General features: G+C 35.3%; 1 protein-coding gene across 1 annotated transcript in view; it reads right to left on the reverse strand.

Moving 5' to 3' along the window:
• Positions 1–26,887, reverse strand: part of PDZD8 (PDZ domain containing 8) — a 126,656-nt gene that overhangs the window by 49,070 nt on the left and 50,699 nt on the right. The window contains exon 3 of the mRNA XM_044665622.1: positions 14,653–14,755. Coding sequence (XP_044521557.1) covers positions 14,653–14,755 — 103 coding nt within the window. The remainder of the gene's footprint in view (positions 1–14,652; positions 14,756–26,887) is intronic.

The raw sequence follows: 26,887 nt of genomic DNA on the forward strand, positions 1-26,887 counted from the left end.
GAAGGGGAAAGGAGGAGCATGAATCATGTAACCATGTTAAAAATGAATATTAATAAATGTAAAAAAAAAAGATATACTGAGAGGACATCTAGCATAATCTCCTCATTTTACAAAGGACAACAGAAGGTTATGATTTGCCCAAGGTCACAGAGTTGGGATTTGAACATGTCCTCCTCTGACTCCAAATCCACTGACCTAAACAGGAAAAAATTCCAATCTCTTTTGGTCTCAGCTTCCTCTCTGAAATTGAACATTACTTCTAAGGTCCCAGTTCTCAATTTCTCTGATCAGTTCTGATTCATTCATATACAGGCTCATTAATCCCCCATACTCTTTTTTCCTCTCCATCTGACTGGTTTCCCTAACATTTTAACCTTTTCATGACACTTGCCAATCTCTTAATGCAATTAATTATGACAGCAAGTCTGTATTACAAACCTGACTATGCTGTATGACATTTAATATTGTGTCTTGAAGTCATATAAATCTTTGTGTTATTTTAGTATGATTATATTATATCCAATTTCCCAAATGAGATTTCAACTTTCATTAGGTCTAGGACCATGACTTATATTTCTCTGAATCTCTCTGGCCTGACAATCCTCCCTGTCTTAAACAAAGATATTACAGGTGCTGCTGCTACCACGAAATCTATATTCACCAAAAAAATCAAAGAGAAAAGGAATTATAAAACAAAAATATTTATAGTAGCTCTCTTTGTGGTGGCAAAGAAATTGGAAGGATGATCATCAACTAGGGATTCGCTAAACAAGCTGGCATGATTGTGATGGAATACGATTGTGCTCTAAGATATGAAAAGTGGAATGGAACTGAGATAATGGAGGAGTTTACCAGAAACCCAGCTGAACTGCAGGGTCAGATAGCTAGTCAGAAAGAGATTAAAGGGGAACCTTGTTGGCACTGGGTGAAGCTAGAGCTGACTGGTTACTTTATTGTCAATATGTAGTTCTAGGTCAGAGGAACACTAGTGCTTGGCGACTACAGGACAGCAGAGGTCCTTCCTGGGTAAAGACCGAAGTATAGACCAGGAGAACAGTGAGCACACTTTGCCTCAAATCAGAACCCTTTGGAAGCATAGAAAACACACAGACTCCCAGAACTATCTCTGAAAATGAAAGCATGAAAAAGCCTAAAGCTTGGGACAGTGCTTCTTTCACTCCCCCAGGTAAACAAAGCTCAACTTTAACGTAAAGTTCAAAGTAGGTTGACATTTGAAAAAGCAAACAACAAAAAAAGAAAATGATTATAAAAATCTAATATGATGACAGGGAAGATCAAGACACATTTTGTGACAATGAGATTAAATCTACCTTGCCCATTCTCAAATCTAATTGCCAAAAATGTAAACACCTCCACTTAATTCACAACTTGGGAGATCTATGACCCATGTGTGCTAGAGTGATGAATCAGAATTTACTGTCTGCTTCCTGGGCAGTCCTAAAAAAAGCATATGTTGTGATTGGACATGTAAACTAAGAGGAAGGCACAGGAAGTGACACAAAAGAAACCCCTTTAAAAGAGAATGACAACTTCCTGTAGCTCCCTTCTTGTTCCTGTCTTGGACCTGAAGGACCTCCTCTTGTTCATGACTTGAACCTGGAGGAGCGCTAGACCTGGGACCCTGAGACCTTGGTAAGATTGTTCTTAAATCTTTCCCTTAGAACTACACGTGGTGAGTACAAAGACTAAATCTTCCTGAACTTCTCTAAAGGAACGAACTTCCCTTTCAAAAGAGACTCTGTGACTGAAGCTTTAGCTTCATTCACCTCAGGGGCCCTCCAGCCCTGCAGCTTTGCGGCCTTGGGCTCAAGGCTGAGCCTCCCTCAACTGAGGACTAATTAGATCTGCCTGGGTTAAACTAGGGGGCTGGAGCAAATTACCTAGTATGCTAGATTACTTATCCTACCTTATCCTCTTTCTGATTTTCTTATTTTCTCTTCCTCTCCTCATTTGTAAATAAACTTCCATAAAAGTCATTTTGACTTGAGGTTATTCTTTAATTGAAGACTGATAATTGTTCAATTCCCTGGCAACCAAACCTTTTAATATTCACCCAACCAAAACCCCTTTTTACTCCTTACAATTTGCAGTAGAAAACAGTGTGAAAACAGGTACAATCAAAGTCTCAAAGAAGAAACATCCTAATTGGACCCAAGCCCAAGAAGAATACCTGGAATAATTAAAGAAAGAAAGGTAGAGGAAAAAACTGGAAAAGAAAAAAGAATGATAGAAGATAATTATGAAAAAAGAATTAACAGCTTAATAGTTATTGTATGTGATATATATAATAATAATAATTCAAAGACAGAAGGCAAGGATTTAAAAAAGAAAAATAATTTTTGGACTATCTGAAAGTTATGATTTAAAAAAAAAAACAACACACCAGAGCCTAGACACATATTTTATGAAAGTATGAAAGAAATCTTTAGATCCAGAAGGTAAAACAGAAATTGAGAAGATATCCAGATAAACTCCTAAAAGAGACGCAAAAAGGAAGACACCAAGGAATAGAGTAGCCAAACTCCCAGGTCAAGGAAAAAATATTGCAAGCATACGGAAAGAAACAATTTAAATGTTGTAGAGCAAGTCAGGATCACACAAGATAAAGGAAATGACGAGCTTGGGAGATATTACAGAATGCAAAGAAGCAAGGATTACAGCCTATCCAGCAAAACTGAATATAACCCTACAGGGGGAAAAATATATATTTAATGAAATAGAGTATTTTCAAGCATTCCTATTGAGAAGACTAGAGCTGAATAGAAAATCTGACACACACAAGACTCAAGAGAAGCATAAAAAGGAACTTTGAAAGAGAAATCATAAGAGACTCAAGAAGGTTAAGCTATGTATATTTACATAAGGAAAGGTTATACCTGTAACTCCTAAGATCTTTATAATTATTAAGGTAATTAGGAGGAGTCTTTATAAACTGTCATAAGTATTTTGTCATAAGGGAACCCACTCCCAGGATCATGCATGGGGTCTTACCTGCATCCCTATACTCCTAGTTATGTTGTCTAGTGCAAGTTATGTGACTGAGTTTGATCTGAACATGAAAGAAGTTGACCCGGAAGGGAGAGGGAGATAAAAAGGTTTGAGATAAGGAAGTAGGGTCTCTATCTTGGGTGAGCACACTAGGGGAATGGTGGCTGCAGTGGTCAGGCAGAGATTGCCCATGTGGCAGTTTAGATTAAGCCATTTTACTTTTACCCTTTACCTAGTTCTGATCTTTACCTATTCAAGTAAATTTTATAAATCATATTAAAATCCTAAGGACCAGGGTCCTAAATTTATTTATTATAGTATAAATCAATTATGTTGAGATGTGTTAAAAAAAAAAAAAAGAATGGTTCAGAAAGAGATGCACTGGGAGAACTGAGTAGGGAAAGAGAGAATGGGAGAACTTCTCACATAAAAGAGGCATTCAAGGAAAAGCTTTTACAGTAAAAATGGGGAAGTGTGAGCAATGCTTAAACCTCATTCTCAGCATGATTGTTTCAAGAGGGAAGAATATAATTGTAAGAATTAGGAGAGCCAGTGAATGAATGTTATGATAGAGGGGGAGAGAGTCTAAGTCTATGAGGTGGTGACTCTCTCCTCCAGCTTTCTCTTCAGGGCCGAATATGCACTGCTGAGACTTCGAGGGGGTGTCACCCCAAACCTGGGTAACCTGGATGGTCGTGCCACCCCACAGGAGTTGGGGATAAGGCTTCTCAATAAGATGAGGTATTGGGCACCCCAATCCGATTTTGAATGAGGGCGGGGTTCACGCAAGCCTCCCCCAAGATTAGCCAACTTCACAGCGGATGGTCTGCTTCCAAGATGGAGGCAGCCAGACCAAGCTGTGATTCCCCTCCTCCTCAGCTCTCAGGCACTCTGGAATGCTATCTGACTAATGAATGGCTTTTATTAATATCAATATAGAGATTGGGGAAAGGGGTGAAGGGCAGAGGGATTTTGGGGTGCCCTCTTCTCTATTTCTATTGGGTCCGTCACTCGGGTATGAACCTTTGGGGTTCCCACTCCTAAGCATCTCCCCTCACCTCTTCTCCTTCAGTTTCTATTTCCTATTTCCTATTTCTATCCTTTTCTATAATTGCAAGTCAAACTGGAAAGGGTCTCTCAGCAAGGTTGGGTAATGGGAGAAGGAGCCTAAGAGATCGCTCCCAAAATGGAGTCCAAACTCTTAGCTGATTCAATGGTTGAAGTCTTGCTGGGTGATAAGCAATGTAATCTTTGACCAGGGAATCAGGGTTTCAATGAACAAAGAAAGATCCTCAGGAAGCCCTCAGGACTGGATTCGAGCTGAGATGTTTTCTTCCTCCCTCTCCTCCACTGGAAGTTCCTCCTCTCCTCCTTCCTCCAGAGAATTACCCAGAATTCCCTCTGGTCTTAACTGTCACCAACGGCCTTCTTCTGGCTCTTTGTCCCATCCCCCATCCTTACAATATGCATGTTTAATTGGGCATAGAAATCTCTCTTGTGCAACAGGGAAATAGAAGATGATAAAAGAAAGGGCATGGGTAGGGAAATGATAGAAGACAGATGAATGGAGGCAGTGGTTAGAAGCAAAATAGTCTTTTGAGGAGGGACAAGATAAAAAGAGAGAAGAAACAACAAAAGAAAATGGGATGTATGGAAATATACAGCAAACATAACTGTCAATGTAAATGGAATGAATTTTACCCATAAGTCAGAGGGGATAGGAGAATGGTTAAGAAATTTGAATCCAGGGGCAGCTAGGTGGCTCAGCAGATAGAAAGGCAGGTCTAGAGACAGAAGTCCTCAGTTCATATCTGGCCTCGGACATTTCTTAGTTGTGTGACTCTTGGCAAATTACATAATGTCCACTGCCTAGCCCTTACCACTCTTCTGCCTGGAATAAATACTTAGTATCAATTCTAAGACAGAAGGTATAGTTTTATAAGAAAAAAGAAAGAAGAAACTAGAATCAAAAATATGTTGTTTAAGAGATACATTTAAAACAAAAAGAAAGATACAGAGTGTTAAAATAAGGGCTGGGCAGCTAGGTGGCTCCATGGATAGAGAAACAGGTCTGGAGTTGGGAAGACCTAGGTTCAAATATGGCCTCACACACTTCCTAATTGTGTGTCCCTGGGCAAGCCACTTAACCCCATTTGCCTAGCCCTTGCCTTTCTGTTTTAGAGTTGTTACCAAGATAGAAGGTAAGAGTTAAAAAATAAATTAAATAAGGGGCTGATATGAAATCTATTATGCTTTACCTAAAGTAAAAAAGGCAGAGGTTGCAAGCATGATTTCGACAAAACAAAAGCAAATAGACCTAATTAAAAAAGATAATCAGGGACACTATGTTTTCTTAAAAGGTACCATAGAAAATGAAATGATATTTAAAAAATTTCCAGCAAATTTCCTTCCTTACTTACTCTTAGAATATTTTCCCATGGTTACACGATACATAATTTTCCCCATCCCTCTTCCCTCCCCACTACCAGAACTGACAAACAATTTCACTGGGTTATACATGTATCATTGTTCAAAATCTATTTCCACGTTATTCATATTTGAAGTAGAGTGATCTTTTAATATCAAAATTCTAATAATATCCCCATCTTCTGCATTTCTCCTCCCAGTTCTTTCTCTAGATGTGGATAGCATTCTTTCTCATAAGTTCCTCTGGATTTTCCTGGATCATTGTACTGCTGCTAGTAGAGAAGTCTATTACATTCAATTATGTCACTATCAGTCTCTGTGTACAATGTTCTCTGGGTTCTGCTCCTTTCACTGCATCAATTCCTGGAGGTCTTTCTAGTTCATATGGAATTCCTCCAGTTCCATTATTCCTTTCAAAACAATAGTATTCCACCACCACCAGATACCACAATTTGTTCAGCCATTACCCAATCGATGGACACCTCCTCATTTTTCAATTTTTTGCCATCACAAAGAGCATGGCTATAAATATTTTTTGTACAAGTATTTTTCCTTATTATTTCTTTGGGACACAAACACAACAGTGGTCTGGCTGGGTCAAAGGACAGGCATTATTTTAAAGCCCTTTGGGCATAGTTCCAAATTGCCCTACAGAATGGTCAGACCAATTCACAACTCCACAAGCAGTGTATTAGTGTTCCAATTTTGCCACATCCCTCCAACATTGATTACTTTCCTTTACTATCATATTGGCCAATCTGCTAGATGTAAAGTGGTAGCTCAGAGTTGTTTGATTTGCATTTATCTAATAAAGAGAGATTTAGAACACTTTTTCATGTGCTTATTGATAACTGGAATTATTGATAACTGATATCTGAAAACTGCCTATTCACGTCCCTTGTCCATTTATCAACTGGGGAATGGTTTGATTTTTTTTTTTTTTGTAAATTTGAATTAGTTCCTTATATATTTGGGAAAATAAACCATTGTCAAAGAGTTTTGTTATAAAAATATTCTCTCAGTTTGTTGCTTTCCTTCTAATTTTGGTTGCAATGGTTTTATTTGTACAAAAAATTTTAATATTATGTAATCAGTCATTCATTTAACATTTTGCAATGTTCTCTATCTCTTGCTTGATCTTAAATTCCTTCCTTTCCCACAGATCTGACAGGTATACTATTCTATGTTCACCTAATTTATTTATGCTTTCACTCTTTATATTTAATTTATCAATTTTTAACTTATCTTGGAATAGGGTATAAGATGTTGATCTACACCTAATTTTTCCCATACTGTTTTCCATTTTCCCCAGCAGTTTTGGTCAGATAGTGAGCCCTTGTCCCAAAAGCTGGAGTCTTTGGATTTATTGAACACTAGCATTGATCCATCCACCCTTCTGTCTTTTAGCCAGTACCATATTGTTTTGATGATCACTGCTTTATACTACAATTTAAGATCTGGTACTGCTAAGCCCCCATCCTTCACATTTTTTTCATTATTTCCCTTGATATTCTTGATCTTTGGTTCTTCCAGATGAACTCTGTTATACATTTTTCTAAATCTATAAAAACATTTTTGGTGGTTTGATAGGTATGACACTGAATAAGTAGATTAATTTGGGTAGAATTGTCATTTTTATTATATTAACTCATCCTATCCATGAGCAATTAATGCTTTTCCAATTAGTTAGATCTAGTTTTAATTGTGTGAAAAGTGTTTTGTAGTTGTGTTCATATAATTCCTATGTTTGTCCTGGATTTGGAATCAATACTATATTTGTGTCATAAAAAGAATTTGGTAAGACTCCTTTTTTGCTTATTTTGCCAAATAATTAGTAAAGTATTGGGATTAGTTGTTCTTTAAGTGTTTGACAGAATTTATTTGTGAATCCATCTGGCCCTGGGGTTTTTTCCATAGGAAGTTCCTTGAAGGCTTGTTCAATTTTTTTCTGAGGTGGGATTATTTAAGTATTCTAATTCCTCTTTTGATAATTTAGGCAATTTATGTTTTTGTAAATATTCACCCATTTCACCTAGATTGTCATATTTATTGCCATAAAATTGGGTAAAATCGTTCTTAATAATTACCTTAATTTTCTCTTCATTAGAGGTGAGATCACTATTTTCATCTTTGACACTATTAATTTGATTCTCTTCTCTCTTTTTTATATTAGATTAACCAGTACTTTATTTTATTTGTTTTTTTCAAAGTACCAGCCCTAGTCTTATTTATTATTCTTTTACTTTCAATATTATTAATTTCTCTTTTAATTTTTAGGATTTCCAATTTAGTTTTTGTCTGGGGATTTTTAACTTGTTCTTTTAAAAAGTTTTTAAGTTGCAAGTAAAATTCATTCATCTCTTCCCTCTCTATTTTGTTGTCATAGGCACTCAGAGATATAAATTTTCCCCCTGAGTACTGCTTTGGCTGTATCACATAGGGTTTGATATGTGGTCTCCTCATTGTCAATCTCTTTAATGAAGTTCATTATTGTTTCTATGATTTCTTTTTTGACCCACCTGTTTTGAAGAAGTAGATAATTTAGTTTCTGATTCATTTTAAATTTGCCTTTCCATGGACCCTTGTGAATTCTAATTTTTATCCCATTATGATCTGAAAAAGTTACATTTATTATTTTTGCATTTCTACATTTGTGTGCCCTATTTCTATGCCCCAGTACATGGTCAATATTTGTATATGTACCATTTACTGCTGAGAAGAAGATATTCCTTTTTATTCCTGTTCAGTTTTCTCCAGATATCTATTAACTCTAATTTTTCTAGCATTTTATTTACTTCCTTTACTTCTTTCTTATTTATTTTTTGGTTCAATTTATCTAGTTCTCAAAGGGGAAAGTTGAGATCTCCCACTTTTATGATCTTACTATTTCCTTCTTGAGCTCCTTTAATTTTTCCTTTAGAAATCTAGATGCTATATACCATTTGGTGCATAAATGTTTAGTAATGATATTACTTCACTGCTTATAGTTCCCTTTAGCAAAATGTAATTTCCTTCCTGATCTCTCTTAATAAGATCAATTTCTTCTTTAGCTTTGTCAGTTATCATGACTGCTACTCCTGCTTTTTTTTTTTACTTTAGATGACATATAATAAATTTTGCCCCAGTCTTTTAGCTTGAATCTGTGTGTGTCACCCTGCCTCTAATGTGTTTCTTGTAAACAACATATAGTAGGATTCTGGTTTTTAATCCACTTTGCTATCCTCTTCCATTTTATAAGTGAGTTCAGCCCATTCACATTCAGTGTTATGATTACTGTGTAATGCCCTTCATCCTATTATCCCCTTTAGATCCTGCTCTTTTCCCTTAGATCCACTCTATTTCTCCTCATCAGTATTTTCCTTTTTGTCACTCTCTCCATTTCTCCTCCTCTCTTCAATTAACTCCCCCATGCCTTGTCTTATTCCCCTCTTCTACTTCTCTGTAGGGTGATAGAATTCTATACCCCAATGAGTATACTTGTTTTTCCCTCTCTGAGACAGTTACAATGAGAATAAAGTTTAAGTATTGACTGCCACCTACCACGTTTATCCTCCTATCTCTGTAATTATTTTTCACACCTCTTTATGTTATATAATTTACCCCATTCGATCTCTACCTTCTCTTTTCTCTCAGTGCAACCCTCTCATCCTTTGATTTTTTTTACATGTCATACATACATACCATTTCATATCATCACATTTACGTAAATGTCATCTTATATTATCATATACATAATAATTTATCAGCTTAGTTCCCCACCATCTTTCTGAGTAAATTCCTTCTATCTTCTCTACTACTACTAAGAGTAATTTTTGAGAATTACAGGTATCCTCTTTCCATGTGGATATATAAACATTTTGATCTTAATCAGCCTTTTAAATTTTCTATTTTTTATTTACCTTTTTGAGCTTCTCTTGTGACTCATGTTTGGACTTCAAATTTTTTGTTTAGGTCTGGTTTATTCTTCAGGAATGCTTGGAAATCTTCTCTTATTGAATGCCCATTTTCACCCCTGAAAGAATATACCCAGTTTTTCTGGATAGGTGACTCTGGATTGTAAACCCAAGGTCTTTTGCCTTCCTGAATACCATATTTCATGTCTTTCAATCCTTTAATGTAGAAGCTGCTAGGTCCTGTGATCCTGATTGTAGCTCCATTGTATTTGAATGGTTTCTTTCTGGCTGCTTGAAGAGCTATGACATTCCTGGAAGTTGTCATTTGAGGATTTCTTTCTGGAGGTGATCTGTGAATTCTTTCAATTTCAATTTTATTTTCTTGTTTGAGGATTTCTGGACAATTTTCTTTGATAATTTCTTGTAGTATGATGTCCAAGGTTTTTTCTTGATCATGGCTTTCAGGTAGTTGAATAATTCTCAAAATGCCTTAGATCCATTTTCTAGGTCAGTTGTTTTTTCAATAAATAATTCATGTTTTCCTCTATGGTTTTTTTTTCCATTTCTTTGATTCTACTTTATTGTTTCTTGGTTTCTTATGAAATCATTAGTTTCTAGATGGTCAATTCTGATTTTTAAGACCTGATTTTCCTCTGACAGTTTTTGGTTCTCCTTTTTCAAATGGCCCATTTTCTCCTTGTACCAATTTCATTTCTCTTTTCCACTTTTCCTCTGCCTCTATTAACTGGTTTTTGAAGTCTTTGAGCTCTTCCAGAATCTGTGTCCAATCCATATTTTTCTTTTGGACTTCGCGTGTTTCCTTTGCTTTCACTGTCCCCTTCTGTGTCTGTACCTTGCTCTTTGTCTCCATAAAAATTCTTTAGCCATAGGTGCTTTTTTTTGTTTGCCCATTTTACCTATCTAATTTTAGGTAGGCTTGAGGGGATGGTAATGATAGTTTGAGAACTGACAGCCTGAGAGCCCCCTCCCCGGGCTGATTCAATTGACTCTCAGAGATGCTGATAGTTTAAAGACTTGCTTCAGATCTAGGTGTAGCTTTTGATCTAACTCTGATCTTCAGGTTGGGGGCTGATCATATTCTAGCCTCAGACTTAGGCTCAAGTTTTTGGTCTCTCTGCATACTTGATTCAATCATGTCCACCCTTGATTGTCCTGTACTAAGTATTGAGTATTGATCTTTTTGCCTAAAGCTCAGGGTGGAGCTCCAAGACAGGACAATATCTCTAGGAATGTAACTCAAGACTGAATTAGCTTTCTTGGCTGCCACATCATACCACTACTTCATGAGGAATCTGCAATTCATGAAAGCCCTCAAATTTTATTTCAGACATACCGTTATTTTGTCACCTCCATTTTCTATTTGAAAAGCTGATTTTGAAAACCTGGGTAAGCTTTCACATTTTTCTCTGCTAAATTTCTTTCTCTCCCAAGTTTATATCATCTGCAAACAATGATACCTTAATCACTTTTGTGTGACTCTGGACAAGTCATTAAATATCCATTTGCTTCAGTTCCCTGAACAGTAAAACAGGAATCAAAATAGTACCTATTTCTCAGGGTAGTTGTGAGGATCAAATGAAATATCTGCATTAAGGATAACACCTGATGCATTGTAGGTACTATATACATGGTAGCTATCATCATCATCATCATCATCATTATTATTGTTTTTGTTATTAATCCCAAGTCACTGAAAACAAATATAGTACAGAGTATAGGGTAATACACAAATCCCTCCAAGCATGACAATGGAGACCTCCTTCCAAGATTATATTAAATCACTTTCATAGAAAAATTATATTAAAAAATATTAAATATTTTCCTAAAATCTACAGCACTCTCTTAAGCTATTAGTTTAGTAGCTCCATTAGAAATGGAACTAGGGAGGGGGAGACTAGGTGACATGGTGGATAGAGCATCAGGCCTGGAATCAAATCTGGCCTCAGGTACTTCCTAGTTGTGTGACCCTGGGCAAGTCATTTAACCTAGTTTGCCTAGCCTTTGCCTTTCTGTGCTAGTAAGGGTTTTAAAAAAAAAGAAACCAAATTAATCAGGCAGAACTTGTTCTTAACAGAGGCTCTTTCTGATCACAGTATTCTCTCTATAACTACTTAATTTCTTTAGTAACAATTTTAGAATCTTCCTGTGAGTCAAAGGTAAGCTCAAGGGTCTATAGCAGTGATGGGCAAACTTTTAAAAACTTTTTAAAGAGGGGGTCAAAGGGAAAGAAAAAAAACTTTAGGCAGGCAGGCCATAGTTTGCCCATCACTGATTCTACAATATGCAGACTCTATTTTCTTTTCTCTTTTTTGAAAATTGGTACAACATCTAACCTCCAGTTCTGTAACCTTTCCCCCATTTGCTGAGATCTTCCAACATACCTGATTATAGCTGAATCACATCTTTTGGTTATCTATTTTTAAATTATTTCAGCACCAGAATAACTAGTTTATCTGGCATTAGGAATGTGAATACATAAAGAGCAACTAAGTGTTCTATCACTATCTCCTCACTATTTTGTTAACAAATTCCTTATTAGCCATTTTGGCCTATATATTCCCATCCAAGGGTCATTCTCACATAGCAGAGAAAATCAAGACAGAACATAAGCAAAATAAGGGCTGAATAGCTGTTTTCTTTGGTAACAGTCTTTATTGTCTTTCTCATACTCAGCAGCAGTATGATCCCTTCTCAGTCTCCTCTTTAAAACAATCTAAATACTTAAGGGGGCAGGGGGAGGAGGATGTGCAACCTTTTTGTTTATTAGTTTATTATTAACAAACTTAGTTTTCTTTGCCAGCCAGCTCATTCTGAAATTTAATGATTGTTTACAATGTTCTATTAATACCATGCCATGCTTTTATATTCCTCTTCTACTACTTGCTTTTGAATAAATCTTTTGTACATGTTTGTAGATTAGCTGGGTTCGGGGCAGAGGAGGGGGAAGGGGTTTTGGGTTGGTGAGTATTATGGATAACCATAACACTTTCTTTAGACAAGGTACCCCCATTTCCACAATTATTTCTCTTTGAATCTGGAATTTTCATTCTTGAAGGCTTCTTATCCCTTCTGGGTTTTCTCCAAAGAATGCTAAGTCTCTGGTGGTCCTTCCTATCTTTCCTCTAATCTTATCTATCCTTTATGGGTAACCTATCTCTGACTTTCCTCTATCAGAAATTCCTAAGAGGCAGTGGCTACTTCCCTTAAGGTTCCCATTATTTTCATCCCAGGAACCATTTTCTTTTTATTAGCAAGAATAAGATCCAGAAATGAATTTTTCAATTTTGGTTCTTCTATCTTTTAAAAGATAAAATTATCCTTGAGAGAATTCAAGAAACTATTCACTGGGAGTTTGTTTTTTAAATAGTCATTTAGATTTAAAATGAAAATGAAATGTCATATTTTGTCTTTATGGCGACAAAGAATTCTTTATGGATTATGATGGGCTTATGTGTTACATTTCGGGTGAAAGAAGGCAAAACCACCTTCCAAACAACATAGCATCTCATAAGCATCCTCTTTCTGTGGTTCCAATAAAGGAACTTCTCTTTAATTACTAGTTTAAAATGTTTCTGAATGACATGATACCATGATAGTAATAAGGTAAAAAATAGTCCCCTCTGGACTATTCTTCTCTGGTTGCAAATGATACTTTCTATTTTAAAAAATAATCATGGGTTTGGTGATACTGCCACCAACTGTTAAATATATGAATCACATAGGTGGGTTCATTAGGAACATTAAGAGAAAACATAAGCCAAGACTTTTATAAAATAAAAAGAAATGCTTTTAAAAGACAGTCTTTTTTTTTTAAGCCCTCAAAGTCACTTAAGATGCTAAGCATTCTTTTCACCCATACAGTGACAAAATATACATTCAAGAGGTTTTGAAGTGTCTACATAGAAGCTGTAATCAATATACATACCAAAAATTATCCTGTGATAAGAGAACTAAATTAAGTCTTAACATGACTTTCCTACTTGATATTATAAGTGCCTCCTCTATTAAAAAACAGTTTCTACTATTTTCAATGCAAAATCCTGAAGGATTTTTATAAAGAAAATCATAAAGGGGAGGAAAGGAAGGGAAGAAGGAAGAGAATCTGGAACTCAAAAATTTTAAAAATGAATATTAATAATTTTTGTTTACATGAAATTGAGAAAAATAAAATAAAAATGAATGGCCTACAAGAAAAATGAAGTCATATAATTCTACAAATAAACAGTGCTATGATTCAGTTTTAATATGCTACTATGAAATATCAAGAAACACATAGGCATTATACATTATACAAAACTATGCTAAACCATTCAGAATAATAGCAATTAACCTATTAGAACAAGGTAATTAATAATTGATTACTTTGAAAGAGACTTGGTTAACTTAACATATATGCATGGAAACATTAAGCTTAACAGTTTCATTCATTTTTTAAAAGGTCTAAAATTCTTACACTTTAAAATAATAAAATGTGGTGCTATTTGCGCAATACAGAATGGAAGTTTGGCATAGCATTTTAAGACTCAACAACTGAATTTTGAGGACCTTGGATGAAAAGTTCATATTTTCTAATTTAAAAACATCATCATTACACTTTATATTTTGGGAAGGAATATAAGATGATGTTTGTGATATAAACAAACCACGTAACATGTATTGATATAGTTCATTATGGTCAGAATTATTCAACTTGTAATTACAATAATAATAACTAACATTAATATTTGATACATAATTTTGATCCTCTTAACAATCCCTGTGAAGTAAGTGTTATTATTATCCCCATTTTATAGATGGAATTGAAGCTGAGAGAGGCTAAGTGACTTGCTCAAGGTCGTACCCTATAGTAAATATCTGAGGGAAGCCTGAGCTCTGGTCTTCCTGATTCTATACCCTGTGCTCTACCCTCTAAATCAGTGATGGGCAAACTTTTTAAAGAGGGGCCAAAAGAAAGGAAATGCTCATCTGTCAATCTGTTTCTAAGGCAATTCTTTGGAAGTTTCATTGTAGTGTATCCTACTCATTGTATTCGTCACATTAGGAATAATGTCGTGTGGGCAGAGAGAACATTTCAGGGGGCTGCATCTGGCCCGCTGGCAGTAGTTTGCCCATCACTGCTCTAAATCATCTCTCTACCCCATGTACATGTATTACACATGCACAGTCTAGATACATTTGATATTACTGACAAAAATAAGGGCATAAAGGATAAAGTAAATAACTTTAAGATTGAGTTTCTGATTTACTTTGGTGATCTATAGCAACTTTTGACATTTCAAGTAAATCTATATGAGTAATTTACCACTTTGACAGAAGTCCTCTGTTTTTCTTCCCAAATAGAACTGCTCAACTCAAGTGTGCAATGAATATTTGCTTCTCTTTCATACGATCCAAAAACCATTAACCTACAACATAAAAATGAAAAAAGGGCATGAGTTATTAGAACAGTTATGCTCATTATTTACAAGTGTTTCCCACAGCCATATAAGTACTCGACACAGAGAGACAGTGCTACTCTTTATTTCTGGTCTACATAAAAAGAATGTAAAAATTCAAATCCAGTTCTTGCTGCACCCTCTAGTGGAAAAAACTTAAATATAACCAAAATTAGGCAAAGTTCTTACTTACATTGGATGAAAATGTATTACCTATTTTTACAGTTTAAGATTGTAACTCCAATTAACCTTAAGTCAATTAAACATTCATTTAATAAACATGCATTTATTAAGTGGTTATGTGCTAGGCAGACATGGTGCTAGCAACTGGGCATATGAGAAAGCAAAAATTAAACACATCTGCCTTTCCTGGAGAATTAAGAAATTATTTTTTCCCACTTCTTAAAAAAAAAAGAAGCAATAGACATTTTTGTGGGAATGAATTAAAATTCTTCATAAAAATAATATCTGGGGTTAGTATTGTTCCGAAGAATCTTAGGAGTATCAGTGTTCCTTTTAGAACAGTCATTCTCTGTTTGTCACAACAAATCATTCATAGAGGCTCTTGGATTATGGAGAACTAAAGGAATAGTTAAGTTTTCATATTCCAGAGTAACACTTGTTTCTTTCATTGAAACTAGAATTTCTGAATAGTAAAGGTAACATAATATAATAATTATTGTGTTTTGGCATTAAGGAAATAAAAGTATGGAAAATATTAAAATCTCCAGTCTCCTTAACATCTATACTAGCTTTTTTTTTTTAAACTTTTACTTTCCATCTTAGAATCAACACTGTGTATTGTTTCCATCAGTTTCATCTATGCAAGTATAAGGAGGCAGGAGATGGAGAACCATACAAAGGCAAGTTAGTCACTCTGAATGAAATATAGAGTGAATGAAGGAGGGGAAATCATGTGAACTAAAGACAGACTGGAGTCAGATAATGAAAGGCTTTAAATGCTGAAGGGAGGAATTTATTTCACTCTTAAGCAGAGAAATTCTGAACCCTTCTTGTGTCTCAGACCTCTGGCAATCTAGAGAAGTCAATGGATCCTCTTCTCAGAAAAAACATTTTTAAATAACTGAAGAACATGCTAAATTTCAGTCAGAGGTTAGTAAAAATAAAGATATAATTTTTTTCCCTATCCAAGTTCATGTACCTGGCTCTAAACCTCTTATTCAGGAACCCTAGGTTAAGAACCTCTGTCCTAAGGGGCAATAAGGAGCAGGTAACCTTCCACAATAGGGAAATAACATGGTTTGCCTGTGTTTAAGGAATATAAATTTTATACCTATATGGAAAATGTATTCAAGGGAACAGACTGGAGGAAGAGAGACCAATTAGGAGGCTATGTGAAGGGAAAGAAGGTAGCAGATAAAAGGATGTGTTATTTAGATAGGATAAACAAGATCTGGCAAGTACCTGGAATTAAGGAAGTAAAAGAGAGGAAAAGAGTCAAGGATGATTCTGAGATTCTGATCCTGGGTGTCTAGACAGACAATGGCACTTGATTTAAAAAAAAAAAAAAAGGAATGTAAGAAAAAGGAGTACTTTGGAGAATTAATATAGTAAGTTCTATTTTAGACATGACTTTGGGGAACTTATGGGATAGCCAGTTGGAGACATCTAAAAGGTAGTTGATAATGTAAGACTAAACTCAGGAAGTTGATGAAGGCTAGATTTATAGATCTGGGAGTCATGTGTTTAAAGATGATAACTGTAACCTTGAAAGCTGATGAGGGCTCAGGACACAGCCTTGAGGTACATTCAAGCATAGGGTATAGGGAATAATGAAGAATTGTCAGATAAGTAAAGAGGAAAACCAAGATGAAATAATGTCATAAAAACCCAAAGAAGAAAAATATCCAGGAAGAAAATTCAACAATGTCTAATGCTGTAGAGGTGAAAGATAATAATAGGCTGTTAGCAACTAAGAGAGCATACCTTAGTAAGAGATGGTTTTCAGTCATGTGGTAGGGTAGGAGGCCATATCAATAAGAGACCTCTAAGGCCATCATCTAATTCAACCAGTATTTGTAGTACAGAAAACACTCTCTATAACATCTCTATCAAGTGTTCCCCCAGTCTTCAATGAACACCTCTGGCAAAGGAAATTTTAATACCTCCTGAGTTAGGCCATTTTACTTTCTGTTAGGAATAAGGAAGAGGTCAGGGCACTGAGCTTGGAGACATAAGAGCTGGCTTCAGGTTCCATCTGATATTTGCCTTTGGAACCTTTTCAAGTCATTTGTTAACTTTCCTGGGCCTCAGTTTCCTCATTAGCAAAATGAGGTTGCACGACATGACTTCTGAATTCCTTTTCTGCTCTAGAACCAATTGTAAAATCATACAAATGTCAGTCACCATTGTCATCTTCCTCCTCCTCCTCCTCCTGACTACCCTACTTTTAGATGTGTGTAAGCTCATCTGCTCCTTTTTTCAAATGTGTCAATAAGCTCTCATTCCTCTTTCATACTTTTCTCATAGAACTTTCAGTCTATCATGTCTTTACTTACAAGGATTCTTATTTACTCACTGTTGAGTGCTTTGCACTCAAAATTGTTATTATTGTTACTGTTTGCCTTTCATTTTCAGAGGACCACTGACATTAAGGGGTGATGTCTTGACTTGCTTATGAATTGGATTAAAATGGGCAGTGTTACACAAAATCATCAGCTTCATTCTCTTCCAGTCATCCAAGTCCAGTAGCAAAATAAAACTCAGGATGATCGACCATGGCCCAGGATGCAATGAATAACCTTGGCATCTTTAATGCCTGCCTAAGCTCTAGGTGCTCCACAGCACCTGCTTAATTTAATCTCATCTGCTCTTTCTGCTAGGGAAAGACTTCACATGCTTGGGATAGACATGTCCATAACTCAAGTATGAGTTTAAGGCCTGTCAGTTACTTTCAACCTGGCTTTTTAGCCCATACATTGAGATGGTTTTGCTGGAATGTGGCCCCTGCAAATGCTAAAGCTTCTTGGAGCTATAGGTGAGAATTGGGTGAAAGATGAACACCAATGGGCCAGATGAGAATCTTGAAAAGGGCTGGGCAAGCCCTCACACCAGAGGTATTAGTCAAAATATTTTTGGAATGAATGCCAAAGTTGACAAAAGATCGAAGTAATAAATAGACACCCAGCATCTAGCACAAGGTGTATGGAGAATACAATGAAGCACTGATTGTAGGGACCTCTGGGACAGGGGAACCCTAGCAATGAGCCTGTGCAATCCATGTTAAAACTCTGATGAATGTCCATTAGCTTATGAGAAAACTCAAAGTGAAGGGAAATTATCAGGTGGAGCAGGGACATAGAACATATCATGGCAATATAAAAATTGTGTATGTGGGAGAAATAGATATATGTCTCCATACTCACATATATGTATATAAAATACAGTGATTCCTCACCTATTGTAGGAGTTACATTCCAGAGACCCCTGCAATAGGTGAAAATCCATGAAGTAGCAGAATTATATTTATATATATATATACATATATATGTATATGTATATATGTGTGTGTATGTTTTATAAACCCTTCCCATTCTCCTATAAACTTTTTCCATACTCTCATAAACACTGAGCCAATCAATGCTCAAGATACAGAACTACGCACTTTGGTTGGTCACCTTTCATTACATCAGCCAATACAAAAATGCCTGCTTTGCACTCAGCCATGTACAATCCCACATAGGCAAACTTGTGCAAAAATACAGTATTCATCTGCAAAATCCCACTCTGCGATACAGAATTATATATATATATATATATATATATATAAGAACCTGCGATACAGTGAAACCACAATAAATGAACTGCAATATGGTGAGGGATAACTGTATATATAATTTGTATAAGTGTGTATTATAAGTACATATTCTTATTTATAACAGTATATATTTGATTATCTTTCCTAGTAAAGATTCTAAGAGGTTTTTTTTTAAAAATTGTTCTTACTATTTATAGTATCATTTTGTTTATTACATATGTATTTTAAAGCAGATGCTAACTTCTTCTACTTCTAATATTATTCATTTCCTTGAAATGTATCTTGTACATATTACCATGATCTTACTTTTAGGCAACTTTAAACATTTGAAATATGTATTATACCAAACATTAATTGAACTGAGTTCTAAATAAATTTTTTAAAACTTGGTTGCTCAGTTTTGACAGGTGATAAAATAGACACTGCAAGCTCACTAAATAAGAATAGTTAAATCTCTATCATCACACATTTTCTATCCACAGTTGCTAAATAAGAAAGTGGGGGAACATGTAAGGAAATACCTTCCCCCTACCACCCATTCTGAATAATATTCATACTGAACATTATATAAATTCGAACTAAATCTTAAAAAACAAATATAAACTTTCACAAGTCTATGAATACCATCTGTTTTTATTTTTTAAAGCAGAAAAATAAAAAAGGAATACATTATTTCATAAGCCCTAAACATTTTTTCCAATGCTTAAACTTATTTACCTTCAGAAGCAATAAAGTATAAAGCAAATACCGTTAGGCACTAATAAAAATGAAAAGAATTTTGATTAATGAACTTTATTGGAAAGAAGAGTAAAAGAGACAATAGTGTGGAAAAAGATTAAAAATCTAAAGAAATTGTATTTAAAAAGCTCCACTTCTCTAACTATCATATCTATCTATATTCATTAATTTATCTATATCTACACAACTCTCAAAACTACACTTACAGTTCAAGCTATTCTAAATGATGGAGGTCCTAGCCACACCAATGCAACTATCAATAATATGGAAATAGGTCTTGATTGATGATACATGTTAAAACCAGTGGAAATGCATGCCGGCTAGGGGGAAGGGGAGGCATTGGGGGGGGGGGTGAAGGGGAAAGTAAGAACATGAATCATGTAACCATAGAAAATTTTTTAAAACAATAAAAAATTAAAAAAAAAATAAAGTATATAAACTTAAAAAAAAAAGATGGAGGTCCTAGGATTTCAGACTGCCTTCATCTCCAAACATGCAGGGATTTAAGTATTCCTCTGTCATTTCAAATTTAACATATTAAAAATTAAAATCTGCATGTCTAAACTGACCCTGATCAAAAAAAAATCATCAAACACATTCTCTTCTCCTTCTTGATTCATCTTGACCTTTACTTATAAGTACATTATCTTCCTAGCACACAGAAACAAAGTCTTATAGCCACCTTTCACTTCTTCCCCATCTCTCTTTTTAAAATCCTTACTTTCCACCTTAGAATCAATACTATATATTAGTTCTAAGGCAGAAGAGTGGTAAGGGTAGGCAATGGGGATGAAGTGACTTGCCCAGTGCGACACAGCTAGGATGTGTCTGAGGCCAGATTTGAACTCAGCACCTCCCATCTCTAGCCCTGGTTCTCAATCCATTGAACAAACTAGCGGCCTCCTCCCCTCTTCTTTTGATTCCATATTGCAATCATTTCCAAGTTACATCAATTCTTCTTCACCAATATATTGTTTCCTGTATTTTCCCCTTCCATTCCACTTCTACTATACTATTACCCTAATTCAGATCCTTAGCAACTACTTCATAATTCCTAAGTCTCCTAACTGATCTCTCTTCTCCCAGGTTCTATTCTACATTTAATCTATTCTAATCATCTGCTGCCAAATGAATTTTTCTGCCTAATCATACCACTTAATTATTCAAACTCTTCCTTGTGTGTAATTAGAATCTGTTACCCTAAAAACTATTATCCCCAGCAAAACTATGATTCCCAACACCCTACTCACTTCCTGCCGTTATGTGCTGAAGTAGACAGGATATAAATTGAGTGGAGTTCCGTGTCTCGCTCTCCTCTTTCCTTCCTGTTGAGGCTTTGGTAGAGCGGGAATTTTTGAGCAGATAGAAAAACTTAAGTCACATGGTTCTGTTTTGTCAGATAATAAACTTTATAAAATAATACTTGAAGTATTGGACATTAATTTAAATCTTATACTTGATTCTCAATAGTCTATTCAAAGCTACCCATATGAACTGACTTCAAATAACCTTTCCTACTGTGTAAATGGAATTAGCTCTAACCTATTCATAGTCAAAACTCTACTTACCCAAGATGATGTCATCCCCACCTCCCTTAGTGGGAGGGGAGATGAGTTACCCACATGTGACAAATAAGTAACAAATCAAGAACAAGGGACTGCCCTTTGGGCAGTCCAAATCAGTGTAGAGGCTGCCATTTGTCCACTTGAATTAGAGGTGGGCCCACAGGAAGTGACCAGAGACACTGTCTCTTCAAGTGAGTTGGTTACTTCCTGTGGAGGCAGTTCCTGCTTTGAACTTGGTGCTGCAGCGTCTTGGCTGAGACTCAGGCTGCTTCCACTCTGAATTGTCACATGGGTAAGTGAGGCTGACTTCCTTGGCCTGCCTTGGCATTTCCAAACTCTACCTTAAGTAGGCCTTTACCTCTCTGATTGCTGAGGCCTTGTGGCTTGTAGCCTAGTTTAATTAGCCTTTTAACCCTCTCTCTCCATCCAGGCCTCTGCAGGCCTGGACTAGCCTCTCCCTCTCTTTATTTCCCTACCTTTTACCTTCGTAATTGTAAATAAACTACCTTAAACCTGATCCTGACTTGGGTCTATTTTAATTATGGAATTAATCTGAATTATTGATTCCTGGCGGCCACACTTTAAATATATATCTATAAAATACCTAAAATCTCCCTCATACACTACACAAATCCACTACTTCAGCTACAGTGATATGTGTTTCAGTTAAGACTGATGAATTTCTGTCTGCTCTAAATCTTTACTTATCCCCATTTTTCACTTTATGCAATAACTTTCTCTCTGTTCCTATATCACATGCCACTTATCCTTCAAGACCTAGTTCAAATCTAACCTCTGATTATGCAGTTCAATTATTTGTCCCTCCTATGGCCACCTATAGAAATGCTATTTTAATTATGCTTTTGGTACTTATTGCCTTTGCACTAAATAGTTACCTTTTGCTTTGCATTAATTTTATCTTGTCACAACTAGATTTTCAGTTCTTTATAGGCAACTAACAAAAGTGCCTTGTGTCAATGAAGCACATGCTCAATGAATATTTGTGGAATGAATTATTAATTGGGGAGAGAGGAAGGGTAATTCACTCTATAAAAGCATGCATCAGTACAGTATAATACAATAAACATTTACTAAATGTCTGTCTATGTGTCAAACACTGAATGTATAGTGTAAATGCCATATTCAAAATATCAATTTTTAATTTTATAGTGTAATGTCCTCATTAGAATTCTCTTTCTTTTTTTTAAACAGATTTTATAGTTAATTTTTAGAAGTGACAAATATACTGCCAGCCAACATCACAATGAGAATATGAACATTTCTAGGTATATTTTAAAATACTAAAAACTTGATTCTGTACCCTATTCCACACAGCAGGCAATTACAGAAAATATTATTGACTGTTGATTGACAAAGGAAGAATGCATGCTGCAGTCCGTCATTACAGTCAAGTGCAAAAGAAAAACAATCATATAACTAAGAAACAACACTCTACTGAAATACAGCATAGGAAGAAGTGATTAACAAACTAAAACTGATGAAATTTTAAATTGGACACTTTAGAAAGCAGCAGTTTCAAAATCAATATGGTTATTTGAGAATAACTTCATTGGATCCTTGAAAGTTTTAGAGATTAATAAAAACATAACAATTCAGCATGCTGGATATAATTAATCTACAAATGCAAGTAAGCAAACTCTCAGGACTGGACTAACATACACAAAACATTTATGAATCTACATTATCTTTAAATAGAAGATTTAGAGTACTGTAAAGATTTCAAAACTTTTCTGGGTAATCTACACCAGGTGTCAAATGTTCAGAGCCTGAGCCAGATTAAAACGTAACTGAAAAATGTTTAACAAAATTATATAATACAATAAGACATAATGTTAATTTGTGGTCTTAAAAGTCAATATGAGCCCCTGGGATCTGTTTCAATTTGATTTTGAAACCACAGATTTTATTTTAGTATTCAAACAATTTGCACTGCCATCTTTTTTTCTTTTCTAGCTTTCTTTATTTTTGATCTAACAAACTAATGGTCTGGCCACACTCTGAAAAATGACTCAGGAATGAAGAACCTCTTCTAAATTAATTGAAGATCTTCCAAATCAAAACTGCTCATGACTAAAATCAACTTCTTAACTATTCTCTTTCATATATGCAAAAAATCTGAATCCCTGTTAATTACATAAATGTGTCATATATTATACTCTATGCATCCATGAGATTAAGTTATTTAACAAATAAACTATACCATGTAGGTGGGTCTCTTAAAAATAAATACGCTTAAAAAAAAAGATATAAATTTCAGAACCAAAAATTTTAGTGTAAGTGCTTGCCTCTAAATATTAACTACAAACAAATATTTATCCAGCTATGTTAGCTTAGTAGATAAGAATACTAGACTTGAAGCCAGGAAAACTTAAAATCAAATCCTATTTCAGGTAATTCCTTGCTGTATTAATCCTGGGCAAGTCATTTAAGCTCTCCTCATATCAGTTTTCTCATCTGTGAATTGTGGATAATGAAAAGCACCTACACCTCACTGTGGATGTGACAATAAAATAATAATATGTGTAAAGCACTTTGTAAACCTTAACGTAAATACTATTAGTTATAGTAGTAGTAGTAGGTGGTGGTATCACTATATGTTCATTTTAAAATCATCCTCTGGTGATTAAGTCCTCAAAAAAAGTAGAAATTAAAGAGGTCTAGCATTATCAATAATGGTTGGTATGATGATCACTTGGCTATCATCTCTATGGCCATGGCAACTCATGAAACAAAGAACAGAAACATGGGTCTTATTTCTCCCCTATGGCATTAGAAGATAAATACATTTCCTTTCCTGTAAATATATGTATTTCGAAGGAATAAGGAAATCAAGAGAAAGGACTCTATTCCTCCTCATGGACAATATAAGTATTAAATGTAAGTATAATAAGTATTAAAATAGTCCATGATAAAGACAGGAACTGCACTGTTTTCCAAAAAAATTGAGTCAGATGTTCAATTGGCTAGATCAAAAATAAAAATTAACATAAAAGCTAGAAAAGAAAAAAATTGAAATAAAAAAGATAACAAGAGCAATGAAAACAATGCTAATTTATCAAAAACAAGTTATTCACTCCAAAAATGGATAGAGAAAAAGACAGACACCTAAAATGGGATCTACAGAAATTTAATAAATGACTACCAACTGTCATAATTAAGGAGATTCTCATCCCCAAACTAAAACTCTGTCAGGAAATATCTGTTCTACCTGAACAAAAATGGATTAAACTCTGCACAGGATGACTACATAGATAGGATCACAGATCCATTGCAGTTCAGTCATTTCTGCAGTGGTTCAGTCATTTCTTCATGGCTCCATTTGAGGTTTTCTTGGCAAAAATATTGGGAGTGGTTTGCTATTTCCTTCTGCAGCTCATTTAACAGATGAGGAAACTGGTTAAGTGACTTGTCTTAAGGTCAGGTAGCTAGTAATTTTCTGAGGCCAAATCTGAATTTCAGAAAGACGACTCAGACTCCAGGTCTGGTACACGTTATCCACTTCATCATCTAGCTGCCCTCTACAGTTGGAGTACTATCAGATATCAGACAATATTATAAAACAACCATAAAAATTTGGCTGAAAATTAGAAAAGAAAAATTAGTTTAGATTACATAAAACCTGCAAGATTAAAGTAAATACAATAGGCTAGTGTTCAATAAACCCCAAATTACAAACTATAGGGGAAGCACTTCTTCAACCAAACTGGGTTAGACCAACAACTTCTGAAATATACCCCAAAAAGCTCCAAATGAATAAGCAATCATATTATGGGGCAAGGGAAATTTTGTTGTGTTCAGGAAAAAAAAATCACTCAATATTATAGCAACATGCTATAATGCATAGGAAAGTAGAATAAATAATATTTTGTCCAAAATAAAATGGAACTCTTACATAGCTTATTTGTCCTGTGGAATGTAATGTACCCCACAAATAAACATGGCACATTATAGAACAGAACAAGATTTGGTTTCAGAGAAGTGAGGTAACAAATTCCAACTATCACTTTTACTATGTGTATGACCTTGCACAAGTACCTGAGATAGCCAGGTCTTAGTTTCAAAATAGAAAAAAGGAACAGGCCTACCTGACCTCTAACATTCCTTCCAGAATTTGTTCTATGATCCTGTAACTAAAGAGGGTATATAGACAGGATCAGTGAGTGATGCCGAACCTTTTTCAAGGTTGATTATCCACCTTTGGTGTCCGCCTTTGACCCAATTTCCACCTGTGGCTCCAAGAAGCCATAACATATACAACAGCCACATTCCAGCAAACCCATCTCAGTAGCCAGGTTAAGAATAATAACCAATAGTTCTCAAATCTGTTGGCAAGTTAGGGGGTGTCTATCCCAAGAATGAGAAGACTTCTCCCAGCAGAAAGGGTAGATAAGAAGAATCTGTTTAGACATCAAAGATCAAGGTCATCCACTATATTCCAGTCAGTAATCCTGGCTTTTGTCTTGTCACTAAGTTTTGATGACTAATTACCCTGTCATGGTATTTGTCCTCCCTAAAATGAAAAATGAATAACTAAACATATGATAAAAATTTATAACAATATCAGTCCTATCCTCTTGACATCAACATAAGGTAGTTTAAAATGTTACATATTTATGAAAAACAAATTTAGTTGCAGCCAGTCAATACAGAGAAAGGCATGAGACAAATCTCAATATGAGAAATGTTTCAACTGATTTAAACTAATAGGGTTTTTTGCATGTCTTCTTTTAATATTTTAATTAATGTCTTCAGTTTTTAAAAATCCTTATACTTTTCCCCAATATCCCTCCCTTTTCCCTTTCCCAGGGAGCCATCTTACATAACAGAAGAGGAAAAAATTGGCACAACTGTTCAATATATTGAAAAAGCCTGAAAACATGTGCAATAAATAACATTTGTGGACCTTCCACTGCTATGAATGGTGTGTTGGGAGAGTCCTGTCATCTCTCTTGTATAGACATTTTAGTCACTTATTTGAATTCCAAACTGTTTTCCAAAATGGTGATACATAGCTTCATCAACAATGTATTAGTGTGCCATCATCCCATAATCCTTTTTCCAACATTAACTATTGCCATTTTGGGGTAATTTTTGCCAATTTGGAGCATGGGAAGTGAAATAATCTCACGGTTAATTTGCTTTGCATTTTTCTCATTATTAATGATTCAGAGTATTCCTTTATGTGGTTGTGAGTACTCTTCAATTCTTATCTGTTCATGTCCTTTGACCACTCATCTATTAAAGATAAATTAATTTTTTTAACATATCAAACTGAAGTTTTAAAGTAAGAAAATAATCTACATGTTTTTTTAATCAACTATTATTTACTATAAAATTTTAAAATGTTAAAAATTTAAGCTACCTATTGTGATGCAACTTTTCAGTACTTAAAGGCTTCATAATTTTATCATTGCTCTGCTAATGTAGAAGTCAAAGCCTCCATTAACTAGGTACTTAGCGGTCTTGGACAGCGATATCAAACTCAAATAAAAAGGTATCCCTTGAGGCAGGGACACCACCCAGCTGGCTACTGCAAAATTCCAGGTGGTAGCTAATGAGGGCCTACACCAAGGTAGTGGAAGCATTCAGAGAAAAGAGGCATATGAAATCAGCACGCCTTGGGTTCAGGGACAGAGGGAGAGTGAGGAGCTTAAGATAGTGCCTAGGTTGCAAATTCAAGTGACTGGGAGATGATGGTATCCTTCACTGTATTGGGTAAGTTAGGAAAGATGGGAAGGTTTTTGTTTTGTTTTTGATGAGTGGGGGGGGGTGGGAAATGGGGATGGTTTGGTCTTGAATATGTTGAATTAAAGATGGCTATGAAACATAGAGAAATAGAGAGGTCCAATAGGCAGTTGTAGAAGTGAGACTGAAGGGTAAGAAATAAGTTAGAGCTAGATAAGTAGATTTTAAGGGAAATGATGCTATTGTCTTGTGTGTGTGTGTGTGTGTGTGTGTGTGTGTGTGTGTGTGTGTGTGTGTGTGTGTGTGTGTGTGTGT

This window comes from Gracilinanus agilis, chromosome 2 (genome assembly GCF_016433145.1).
Source record: "Gracilinanus agilis isolate LMUSP501 chromosome 2, AgileGrace, whole genome shotgun sequence".
Classification (NCBI taxonomy): domain Eukaryota; kingdom Metazoa; phylum Chordata; class Mammalia; order Didelphimorphia; family Didelphidae; genus Gracilinanus; species Gracilinanus agilis.